At 40.9% G+C, this 13,404-nt stretch overlaps 1 protein-coding gene across 6 annotated transcripts in view; it reads left to right on the top strand.

Moving 5' to 3' along the window:
• The first annotated feature begins 380 nt into the window (after positions 1–380).
• Positions 381–13,404, top strand: part of amph (amphiphysin) — a 122,666-nt gene continuing 109,642 nt past the window's right edge. For all 6 annotated transcript variants that reach the window (XM_064942891.1, XM_064942883.1, XM_064942862.1 and 3 more), the window contains exon 1: positions 381–498. In XM_064942891.1, coding sequence (XP_064798963.1) covers positions 430–498 — 69 coding nt within the window. In that variant the 5' untranslated portion in view covers positions 381–429. The remainder of the gene's footprint in view (positions 499–13,404) is intronic.

Genomic DNA, 13,404 nt, shown 5'->3' with positions numbered 1-13,404 from the left:
TCATGTACTGTATGTTTTCTACATAAGACTATCCACACGAGCTCATGTCCACGAAAGCTTTGACGCAACCCAGAAGTGTTTTCGCTGTTCACGAGCAAGCGACATGTACAATGGGGGCAGGGTTGGAGCAAGTCTACGCCTATAGGCTACATTGTATGTCTGTTTGAAGCAGAAACGGGATAACAATATCCTGGTCCAGCTAGGCATCATGTTGATATATTGTCATGATAAATACATTATAACTAATCGTAATATACAAACCAGAACATATAATAATCATTATACTAAACTGGGACGTTTGGTTGAGCGTGTGCATTTTTGTACTGTGGCTTTAAGAATTGAACCTCCCCTCCTTCCAAGTCCGTCATCATTTCTCTGTCCTAGGTGCTAAACTGAAGCGACGCTCATCCCGTTGCAGTATCAGCAGCCATGGCCGAAATAAAGACGGGGATTTTCGCCAAAAACGTCCAGAAACGGCTAAGCAGGGCGCAGGAAAAGGTAAAGCGTTTAACACATTTCAAATCGACATCCTGTGCCTGCTTTGTGCTAAACCGCGTTTGTGCCCAGAGGAGCGGTCCGACGGTTGTTCTCGGGTAGCTGGGAGGAGCAGGTGTATGGATGGATGTATGTAGAAATTGTAGTCGGCGTAGGCTAATCGTGCACGGATAAGTGAATATGTCTCATGATTAAAATACCTTCCCTGATATATTTTGCTTGACTATAACAACATTTATGTTCTAGCCTCTGCATTTAGCCTAGATGCATGGCGACAATTGTAATGTCGCGTATGCAATATTATCCCCTACTGCCATTTCACAGCGAGGCTTTGAAGGCTCCATTACAGTATCCACTTTAATATACGAACTAAATGAACGGAAGGCCCTTAGAACGGAGGTTGGGCCTTTTTTGAGGTTAGAGGCCAACACACTGCTTTTCTGAAGCCTGTCAAATGGGAATGAGCCTACATCAATCTTATAGCGAATATCACGTCAACTAAACGTCATAGCGAGGTCTGAAACATTTCATTCGTTGTTAAAGATCAGCCTCCTCCATTTCGAGCCATGCTTGTGTTGTTTCGTTTACATTTCGCTCATAGCCCAATTAAATACATAACCTTAATTCAAGTTGTGTGTCAAAACCGTGTTTTTCTGCAAGGTCAGGGGAAGGGGAGATGGTGAGATGGGGAATGCCCTGCTCACTGCAGCACGAACGATATAGCGGTGGTTCTCTTCCCTACTCGTGCTCAACGATGCGTTTTTAGGCTGTGGCGTAGCCTATATGCCTGCGTTTACAGTAGTAGAGATAATACTCAGCCAATCCTTTCTATTTAAGAACGGGTATTTTTAGGGCCTTGCTTGTATTTACAGACTCCAGGTAGACTAATAATGGAATTTTGGCCAAAAGCTTGAAAAAGGGAAACTGCCTAGGCTAGGGGCGGCCTAGCAGTTAGAGAGGCGAGCCAACAACTGGGTTGCCAGTTTGAATCCCGGGTCCGATGGGAAAAATCCCTCGGAAATGAGGCAACTGTTATTGCTGTTATCAAATCCTAGATGCCATTGCCTGCCATTGTGCCCTTGAGCAATGCACTTACCAAAACAACAGCTCCCTGGGCGCACAGTGTGAGTTCTGCTCCAAAAACATGTCTATATGTGTCTTTTTCAGATGGGTTCAAAGCGGAAGTCAAATTTTGGTTGGACCTTGTGTGCAATTGACCAATAAAGTCATCTTAATCTATTGTTTTACAGGCTTTTGTCTTACCGAAAATGGGATCTATGTTTATTATGGCTTGTATCTTTAGGCAAGCTAGTCATTTTTACAGGGCAATATTGAATGGTTTTAGCCAGTTGTTGTTTTTACAACCTGTTTTGACCTGCCTCATTTAAATTGTACATGCAGAGCAAATTTGGTTTGATATGAAATGGGACGTTGACATGAACACAGATGAAAATCAACGGCCTGTGAAGCTGGTAAAGAGAGTATCCCTGGTTGTAGATCAGACACACGCACACGCACACACAGACCGCAGTAAGAGGATTGTCTTTCTTATAATATCCCCTCGTGCTACTGTTCTCCTAATGGCAGACTCGAGGTGAAGAACGTGCAGAACAGTCTTAGTTAATATATACATTACAGCCAAAACGGCTTTTTAATTACACCTATTGCTTGGCCCAAGTGTATGCGGTAGCCTAGTTATTAAACCCACGGTATTCTCAAACAAATGTTTTCTGAACTCAAGCACAGGTGGAAACATTAGTTTAATACCCCTCCTCTAAATTCAATAGCGTTGACAGACACACATGGGCCTTTTGCCGGGGAAATTCACGATGACACGCGGTCAACATTTTTATTGGACATACATTTGTTTCCTGGAGGTGCGTCTGCCATATGACAAAGCTGCAGCAACATGTCTAAAATCTGTGGGGTGGCAGGCAAGATGCGTAGACCGTCTACCTCTGAGTGTGCTGTCCATGGTGCTGAAATCACCACTGTTCTGGTGTTACGTTTTTTTTTTTAGCCTAAGTAAGGGACGTGTAAGATTTATGAAAGGTTTTGGCTTGCAGTATACTACACTTACATTCGGAGTGCTTTTTCATTTGATATTCAATATGCTATTCTTATTCTATTCTAAGACGGACCTTCCATTTGAATGCATATTGAAGTTCATCATAAGTATTCAATCAAACTTTATTGAATGAATGCACCTTTTTGTCAACATCAGGCCTGCTCATATTCTATAATCAGCTTTACCCTAGATGTTACCACCACAATCCAATATTAATTTATACCAGCAAATGTTTTACACCCACTTTTTTCCATATCTACTATCTAAGCCTACGAGAAAGTGTCTGCCATCAGGCCTGGAGGGAAGCAAAAGTAATTCCGCTACCCAAGAATGGTAAAGCCCCCTTCACTGGATCTTCACTCGGAACGAGTGGTAGCTACCTAGCTTCTTAATGTGGGTCCCACGACGCAGTTGGCACCAGTTGCTGGGACTGCTTGTATCTTTCCATGGATCCTGCTGACCAAGGACGGGTCTGAGAAGCTATTTGGCATCGCAGCTAGCCTAAATGCTAGCCAGCTGGATGCCAAGTTAGCAAGGTGTTCTTGAACGCAGCCTGCGATGCAGTTAGTCATTGTGGCTGGGACCGCGGATTGTCCCGGGTTTGTGGCCGTCTTGATCCCTGCTGTTTTCAATTTTCCCCGTGACCTGCCCTGTCTGGAACTGCAAAGGGTAACAGCCTAACATACATTGCTAGCTACCATGACAAAGACCAAAGCCAGCGGGAGTACCGTTGAGGACAGTGTCAGTGGTGTCTCTCTATCACATGTGAAGGATCTTTTAAAGAAACAAAAAGAGACCTATAAGCAGTTGTTACAACAACAAGAAAATAGTTTCAAGTGTTTTGTCCAAATACTGGTGGATTCTATGACCTGAGCAGAGAGGTCCAGGACATGAAGAACAATTTGCAGTTCTCCCAGGGTCAGCTCGATGAGTTGAAACAGGAGAACGGAAAGATGACAGCAATCTGTAAGTCATGGAGAGAGGACATCAGTTCTGTGTGTGAATCCTTGATAACAATGACAGATAAATCAGAGGGACAATCAAGGCGAAACAACATGGTTGTGGACAGAATTGCAGAATCTCCACATGAGACCTGGATGCAGTCTGAGTACGAAGTGAGGAAAATGATCTCTGAGAAATTGAAGATGGTCCACAGGAAGATTGAGGTAGAGCGTGCCCACTGGACTGGAAAATTCACCACCGGTCTAGGTGATAGGCCCAGGCCGATAGTGGTCAAGTTCCTGAGGATCAAGGACAAGGTAGCTGTTCTGGAAAGAGCCAAGGACTTGAGAGGAATGTATATCTTCCTCAACGAGGACTATCCTGAAGCTGTGTGCCAGAAGAGGAAAGAACTGATCCCAGCCATGATAGCTGCATGAGGGCGTACATCCGCTCCGACAGGCTCATTTTCCACCCTCCCTCCCAGAAGCCTGGAAGGGATGAGAGAGCCAAGCCTATGGGTTCGTAGCCTCAAACCCGCAGCACACACACACACACACCAATTTATTAATGGACTGCTGAATGTATATACAGTTCCTTGCGAAAGTATTCGGCCCCCTTGAACTTTGCGACCTTTTGCCACATTTCAGGCTTCAAACATAAAGATATAAAACTGTATTTTTTGTGAAGAATCAACAACAAGTGGGACACAATCATGAAGTGAAACAACATTTATTGGATATTTCAAACTTTTTTAACAAATCAAAAACTGAAAAATTGGGCGTGCAAAATTATTAATCACAAGGTCCTTTACTGTTGTTCTGGGATTGATTTGCACTTTTCGCACCAAAGTGCGTTCATCTCTTGGAGACAGAATGCTTCTCCTTCCTGAGCGGTATGACGACTGCGTGGTCCCATGGTGTTTATATTGCATACTATTGTTTGTACAGATGAACATGGTACCTTATGGCATTTGGAAATTGCTGGATGAAGCAGACTTGTGGAGGTCTACAATTTTTTTTCTTTTCTGTGGTCTTGGCTAATTTCTTCTGATTTTCCCATGATGTCAAGCAAAGAGGAACTGAGTTTGAAGGTCGGCTTTGAAATACAGCCACAGGTACACCTCCAATTGACCCAAATTATGTCAATTAGCCTATCAGAAGCCTCTAAAGCCATGGCATAATTTTCTGGAATTTTCCAAGCTGTTTAAAGGCAGTCAACTTAATGTATGTAAACCTCTGACCCACTGGAATTGTGATACAATGAATTACAAGTGAAATAATCTGTCTGTAAACAATTGTTGGAAATATTTCTTGCATCATGCACAAAGTACATGTCCTAACCGACTTGCCAAAACTATAGTTTGTTCACAAGAAATTTGTGGAGTGGTTGAAAAATGAGTTTTAATGACTCCAACCTAAGTGTATGTAAACTTAAGACTTCAACCGTATATGTAGCCTAAGAAATAAGGTTAATGAAATCAATAACTTTGCTTACATCAAATAACATTCATATATTAGCCATATTAGACTCACTTAGATAATTAATTTGTTGATACATCAGTAGCTATATATATATATATATATATATATATATAACATTTATAGAAGAGACAGAAATGCTGATGGGGGAGGAGCCATATCCCTGTAATGCTTAGAGAAGATCTTATGTCAAGTGTTATTCAAGTGTTGCAGGTTCACTTGGCACATCTAAAGCCTTTTCTTTGCTTAGCTATAGGCCACCAAGTGCTAACAGCCAGTATCTAAATAATGTGTGTGAAATGCTTGATAATGTATGTGATGTAAACAGAGAGGTCTACTTTCTTGGGGACCTGAATATTGACTGGTTTTCATCAAGCTGTCTGCTCAAGAGGAAGCTTCTTACTGTAACCAGTGCCTGTTATCTGGTTCAGGTTATTAACCTCTTGAAACTCTGGGGGCGCAATTTCATTTTTGGATGAAAAACGTTCCCGTTTTAAACAAGATATTTTGTCACAAAAAGATGCTTGACTATGCATATAATTGATAGCTTTGGAAGGAAAACACTCTGAATTTTCCAGAACTGCAAAGATATTGTCTGTGGGTGCCCTAGAACGGGAGCTACAGGCAAAACCAAGATGAAACGGCAACCAGGAAATGAGCAGGATTTTTGAGGCTCTGTTTTCCATTGTCTCCTTATATGGCTGTGAATGCGAGAGGAATGAGCCTGCCCTATCTATCGTTTCCCCAAGGTGTCTGCAGCATTGTGACGTATTTGTAGGCATATCATTGGAAGATTGACCATAAGAGACTACATTTTCCAGGTGTCCGCCCGGTGTCCTCCGTCGAAATTGGTGCGTCATTTTCAGCTGTTGGTATTTTTCCATGCGATTCTGAGGGGAAAGCAGGCTTCCACGAACTGCATATCAATGAAGAGATATGTGAAAAAACACCTTGAGGATTGATTCCAAACAACGTTTGCCATGTTTCGGTCGATATTATGGAGTTAATTCGGAAAAAGTTTGACGTTTTGGTGACTGAATTTTCGGTTCGTTTCGGTAGCCAAATGTGATGTACAAAACGGAGCGATTTCTCCTACACAAAGATTCTTTCAGGAAAAACTGAACATTTGCTATGTAACTGAGAGTCTCCTCATTGAAAACATCCGAAGCTCTTCAAAGGTAAATGTTTTTATTTATTTGGTTATCTGGTTTTTGTGAAAATGTTGCGTGCTAAATGCTACGCAAAATGCTAAGCTAGCTTGCAATACTCTTACACAAATGATTGATTTGCTATGGTTCAAAAGCATATTTTGAAAATCTGAGATGACAGTGTTGTTAAGAAAAGGCTAAGCTTGAGAGCAGGCATATTATTTTCATTTCATTTGCGATTTTCAGAAATCGTTAACGTTGCGTTATGCTAATGAGCTTGAGGCTTTATTCACGATCCCGGATCCGGGATGGGGAGTATCAAGTCAACCTACCAGGTTGTTTACAAACACTACAGGAACAAGATCATCCACATGTATTGATACTGTTCTAAAGCTGTATCTGTACCCATTGGATGCAGTGATCACAATATAGTGGCTCTATACAGGAAAGCCAAAGTTTCAACAGCTGGGCCTTAAATAGTGTATAAGATATCATGCAAAATATTTTGCTGTGACTCTTATGTGGATGATGTTAAAAATATTTGTTGGTCTGATGTGATTATCTTCTTATGGGCAGGTGGGATGGCAGCGTCCCACCTGGCCAACATCCAGTGAAATTGCAGAGTGAGAAATTCAAACTACAGTATTATAAATATTTAACTTTCATGAAATCAGAAGTGTTATACATCAAAATAAAGCTTTACTTCTTGCTAATCCAGCCGCTGTGTCAGATTTCAAAAAGGCTTTACGGCGATTATCTGAGGACAGCTCCCTGCATACAAACACATGAAAAACATTTCAACCAGGCAGGTGCGACACAAAAGTCAGAAATAGCAATATAAAAAATGCCTTACCTTTGATCTTCTTCTGTTGGCATTCCAAAAGGTACCAGTTACATCACAAATGGTCCTTTTGTTCGATAATGTCCTTCTTTATATCCATACAAAACTCAGTTCAGCTGGCGAGCTTCAGTCAATAATCCACCCAGTTTCCCTCCATCAAAATGCATACAAATTGAATCCCAAACGTTACTAATAAACTTTTCCAAATAAGTCAAACAACGTTTATAATCAAACATTTAGGTAAATAAACAATCAAATTTAAGACAGAGAATTGTTGTCTTTACCGGAGAAAAATACCAAAGTACGTGCTCTCTTCCACGCGCTTGGAAACACTACAGCCAAAATGTGAGCCACCTAGAAAAACTACAATTTCTGGGTAATTTTTTCCAAAAACCAGCCTGAACCTCTTTCTAAAGACTGACATCTAGTGGAAGCCCTAGGAATTGCAATCTGGGAGAATTTGGCCTTATAACAAAAGTGATAGCCATTGAAAATAGTGATAGGCCCCCAAAAAATTCTGGGATGTTTGTCCTCTGGGTTTTGCCTGCCATATCAGTTCTATTATACTCACAGACATAGTTTTAACAATTTTAGAAACTTTAGAGTTTTATACCCAAATCAATTATATGCATATCCTTTCATATCTGGGCCTGAGTAACAGGCAGTTTACTTTGGGCACGCTTTACATCCAGACATCAAAATACTGCCCCCTACCCAAGAGAGGTTAATGAGGAGTATCCAGACGCTGCACTTGATTAATTTATGATATTGCTTCTTCCAATTATTCATAAACATGCACCTGAGAAGAAACTGACTGTTAGAACTGTGAAGGCTCCATGGATTGATGAGGAATTGAAAAACTGTATGAAGGAGATGAGGCGAATGGAGTGGCTAATAAGTCTGGCTGTACATTTGACTGGCTTACTTACTGCAAATTGAGAAATTATGTGACTAAACTCAACAAAAAGCAGAAGAAACTTTAATATGAAGCCAAGATGAATGATATAAAGAATGATGGAAAAAATACTTTGGAGTACTTTAAGTGAAATTATGGGCAGAAAGACTAATTCAACTTTCATCGAATCAGATGGCTTATTCATCACAAAACCATTTGATGTCGGCAATTATTTTTGGGGATTATTTCACTGGCAAAGTGGAAAAACTTAGGCAGGAAATGCCCACGACAAATTGTGAACAATTATATTCATGTATAAAAAAAAAGAATAATGAAAGAAAAGCAGTGCAAGTTTGAATTTTGTAAAGTTAGCATGGGAGAAGTGGAAATAACGATTGTTAACGATCAATAATGACAAACCTCCTGACATTGACAATTTAGATGGAAAGCTACTGAGGATGGTGGCTGACTCTATAGGCACTCCTATCTGTCATATTTTTAATCTGAGCCTAGAGGAAAGTATTTGTCCTCCGGCCTGGAGGGAAGCCAAAGTCATTCCACTACCCAAGAGTGGTAAAGTGGACTATTGCACTATTGTAAAGTGGCTGTTCCACTGGATGTCATAAGGTGAATTCACCAATTTGTAAGTCGCTCTGGATAAGAGCGTCTGCCAAATGACTTAAATGTAAATGTAAATGTAAAGTGGCCTTTACTGGTTCTAACATCAGACCTATCAGCTTGCTGCCAGCTCTTAGCAAACTGTTGAAAAAATTGTATTTGACCAAGCTATTTCTCTATAAACAAATTAACAACAGACTTTCAGCATGCTTATGCTTATGTACTGCACTGACACAAATTACTGATGAATGGTTGAAAGAAATTGATAATAAGAAGATTGTGGGAGCTGTACTGTTAGATTTCAGTGCAGCCTTTGATATTATTGACCATAATTTGTTGTTGAAAAAACGTAACCTTTCTTGTGCAGGCGTTCCGCTAGCAGAACCCCTCGACAACATTCCTCTGAAAAGGCGAAATTCAAAAATGTTTTTTAGAAATATGTAACTTTCACATATTAACAAGTCCAATACAGCAAATTAAAGATAAACATCTTGTTAATCTACCCATTGTGTTAAATTTAAAAAATGCTTTACAGCGAATGCACAACATATGATCGTTAGGTCAAAGCCAAGTCAAAAAAACACAGCCATTTTTCCAGACAAAGATAGGAGTCACAAAAAGCAGAAATATAGATAAAATTAATCACTAACCTTTGATGATCTTCATCAGATGACACTCATAGGACATCATGTTACACAATACATGTATGTTTTGTTCGATAATGTGCATATTTATATCCACAAATCTCAGTTTACATTGGCGCGTTACGTGCAGTAATATTTTGATTCGAAAACATCTGGTGATTTTTGCAGAAATACTCATAATAAACAATGATAAAAGATAGACTTCTCCTTAATGCAACCGCGGTGTCAGATTTTTAAAAAAACTTTACGGAAAAAGCATAATCTGAGAACGGAGCTGAGCCCATTCCAGCCAGAGAAATATCCACCATTTAAATATTAAATATTCACATACCTTTTGATGATCTTAATCAGAAGGCACTCACAGGAATCCCAGTTCGAACAATAAATGAGTGATTTGTTCCATAAAGTCCATCATTTATGTCCAAATAGCCACTTGTTGTTAGCGTGTTCAGCCCAGTAATGCATCTTCATCAAATCAAATTTGATTTGTCACATACAGCGAAATGCTTGTGCTTCTAGTTCTGACCATGTAGTAATATATAACAAGTAATTTAACAATTTCACAACAACCACCTTATACACACAAGTGTAAAGGAATGAATAAGAATACAAATATATATGGATGAGCGATGGCCGAACGGCATAGGCAAGATGCAGTAGATGGTATAGAGTACAGTATATACATATGAGATGAGTAATGTATTTTATGTAAACATGATATAAAGTGGCATAGTTTAAAGTAACTATTGATACATTTATTACATCTAATTTTTTATTATAAAAGTGGCTAGAGATTGACTCAGTGTTGGCAGCAGCCACTCAATGTTAGTGATGGCTGTTTAACAGTCTGATGGCCTTGAGATAGAAGCTGTTTTTCAGTCTCGCTGTCCCAGCTTTGATGCACCTGTACTGGCCTCGCCTTCTGGATGATAGCGGGGTGAACAGGCAGTGGCTCGGGTGGTTGTTGTCCTTAATGATCTTTTTAGCCTTCTGTGACAACGGGTAGTGTAGGTGTCCTGGAGGGCAGGTAGTTTGCCCCCGGTGATGCGTTGTGCAGACCTCCCTACCCTCTGGAGAGCCTTATGATTGTGGGCGGAGCAGTTGCCGTACCAGGCGGTGATACAGTCCGGCAGGATGCTCTTGATTGTGCATCTGTAAAAGTTTGTGAGTATTTTTGGTGACAAGCCGAATTTCTTCAGCCTCCTGAGGTTAAAGAGGCGCTGTTGTGCCTTCACCACACTGTCTCTGTGGGTGGACCATTTCAGTTTGTCTGTGCGGAACTTAAAACTTTCCACCTTCTCCACTACTGTCCCGTCGATGTGGATAGGGGGTGCTCCCTCCGTTGAGTGTGAGGTTATTTTCCTGACACCACACTCCGAGGGCCCTCACCTCCTCCCTGTAGGCAGTCTCGTCGTTGTTGGTAATGCAAACTTGATGATTGAGTTGGAGGCGTGCATGGCCACTCAATCATGGGTGAACAGGGAGTACAGGAGAGGGCAGAGAACGCCACCTTGTGGGGCCCCAGTTGGGTGCGGCCCGTCAGGAAGTCCAGGACCCAGTTGCACAGGACGGGGTCGAGACCCAGGGTCTCGAGCTTAATGACGAGTTTGGAGTTTACTATGGTGTTAAATGCTGAGTTGTAGTGAACGAACAGCATTCTTACATAAGTATTATTCTTGTCCAGATGGGTTAGGGCAGTGTGCAGTGTGATTGCATCATCTGTGGACCTATTTGGGCGCTAAGCAAATTGGAGTGGGTCTAGGGTGTCAGGTAGGGTGGAGGTGATATGGTCCTTGACTAGTCTCTCAAAGCACTTCATGATGACGGAAGTGAGTGCTACGGGGCGATAGTCGTTTAGCTCAGTTACCTTAGCTTTCTTGGGAACAGGAACAATGGTGGTCCTCTTGAAGCATGTGGGAACATCAGACTGGGATAAGGATTGATTGAATATGTGGACACGCAAAGCATGATTCAACGATATACGCATCAGCAACCACAGCTAATTAAGTCACTGAAACCCTTAACATAGAGTTCCAGCCTGTTTTGGAATGGGTGGCCAGTAATAAACTGGTCCTGAACACCTCTAAAACTAAGAGCATTGTATTTGGTACAAATCCTTAATCTTGGAACTACCCATCCCGGATCCGGGAGAATTGTCAGCAACTACACTAATTTGCATAGCGCAACGGTCAAATAATCTTACTAGAAAATATTCATATTCATGAATTCACAAGTGAAATATAGCGAAACACAGCTTTATCTTTTGTTAATCACCCTGTCGTCTCAGATTTTGAAATGATGCTTTACAGCGATAGCAAGACAAGCGTTTGTAAGTTTATCAATAGCCTAGCATAGCATTATGTCCAGCTAGCAGCAGGAAGCGTGGTCACGAAAATCAAAAAAGCAATCAAATTAACCATTTACCTTTGATCTTCGGATGTTTTCATTGACGAGACTCCCAGTTAGACAGCAAAGGTTCCCTTTGTTCCATAAAGATTATTTTTATACCCAAAATACCTCTGTTTGTCAAGTTATTTTCAGAAATCCACCGGAAATAGCGGTCACAACAACGCCGAAAAGAATTCAAAATTATATCCATAATATCGACAGAAACATGGCAAACGTTTTTTATAATCAATCCTCAAGGTGTTTTTCAAATATCTATTCGATAATATATCAACCGGGACAGTTGGCTTTTCAGTAGGACGGGGAGGAAAATTGGCTACCTCTCTATTTTACGCAAGAATCACTCTGAGAGCCATCAGCTGGCCACTTACGCAATGTGCTCGTTTACGCTCATTTTTCAACAAAGGCGTGAAACTACGTCTAACGGCTGTAGACACCTCAGGGAAGACGTAGAAAAAGGAATCTGGTTGATATCCCTTTAAATGGAGGATAGGCATGCAAAGGAGCAGAAGGGCACTTCCTGGTTGGATGTTCTTCAGGGTTTCACCTGCAATATCAGTTCTGTTATACTCACAGACAATATTTTTACAGTTTTGGAAACTTTAGTGTTTTCTATCCTAAGCTGTCAATTATATGCATATTCTAGCATCTGGTCCTGAGAAATAGGCCGTTTACTTTGGGAACGTAAAATAGTGCCCCTAGCTTCAAGAGGTTGGTGCTAGACCTCAGCTAAATCTGGTAATGAATTGTGTGGCTGTTGAACAAGTTGAGGAGACTAAATTACTTGGTGTTACCTTCGATTGTAAACTGCCATGGTCAAAACATATAGATTCAATGGTTGTAAAGATGGGGAAAGGTCTGTCTGTAATAAAGAGATGCTCTGCTTTTTTGACACTGCACTCCAAAAAGCACGTTCTGCAGGCTCTAGTTTAGTCTAATCTTGATTATTGTCCAGTTGTGTGGTCCAGTGGCGGCAAGGAAAGACCTAGTTCAACTGCAGCTGGCCCAGAACAGAGCGGCACGTCTTGCTCTTCATTGTAATCAGAGGGCTGATATAAATACAATGCAAGCCGGTCTCTCTTGGCTGAGAGTTCAGAGACTGATTGCATCAATTCTTCTTTTAAAAGAAACATTAATGTGTTGAAAATCCCAAATTGTTTGCATAGTCAACTTACACACAGTTCTGACACACATTTATCCCAGCATTTATGCCACCAGGGGTCTTTTCATAGTTCCCAAATCCAGAACAAATTCAAGAAAACGTACAGTATTAAATAGGGCCCTTATTGCATGGAACTACGTTCCATCTCATATTGATCAAATAAAAAGCAAACCTGGATTCAAAAAACAGATAAAGCAACACCTCGTGGCACAACGCCTCTCTCCTATTTGACCCAGATAGTTTGTGTGTGTGCATTGATATGTATGTAGTTCTGTCCTTGAGCTGTTCATGTCTAATGATGTTCTGTATTATGTCATTCTGTATTATGTTTCATGTTTTGTGTGGACCCCAGGAAGAGTAGCTGCTGCTTTTGCAACAGCTAATGGGGATCCTAATAAAATACCACATTTGATTGTCATTTACAACAGTGTTTGCCCTTAAAAGTGAATGCACTGGTTATTTTTTGTGTGCAATTTTAGCATAGTCATGAAACCATAAATTCTAACTGTGCATTAGCTGCAATGGTGAGGCGAAGGCAGAGGGATTTGAAGATGAACACACACACACACACAGACATGTATCAATGGACACCATGAATCAGAGCACAATTTTCTCTGAAATGGACCAATTATAGTGCTAATTTTAGCCGCCATCCAAATGGAGTATTCCCAGGTCTTGTTTATACTGACATCCATCCATTCTTGGTC

This window comes from Oncorhynchus masou, chromosome 3 (genome assembly GCF_036934945.1).
Source record: "Oncorhynchus masou masou isolate Uvic2021 chromosome 3, UVic_Omas_1.1, whole genome shotgun sequence".
Lineage (NCBI taxonomy): Eukaryota > Metazoa > Chordata > Actinopteri > Salmoniformes > Salmonidae > Oncorhynchus > Oncorhynchus masou.
The sequence above is the reverse complement of the archived record's forward strand: the minus strand, read 5'-3'. Positions and strand labels throughout refer to the sequence as shown.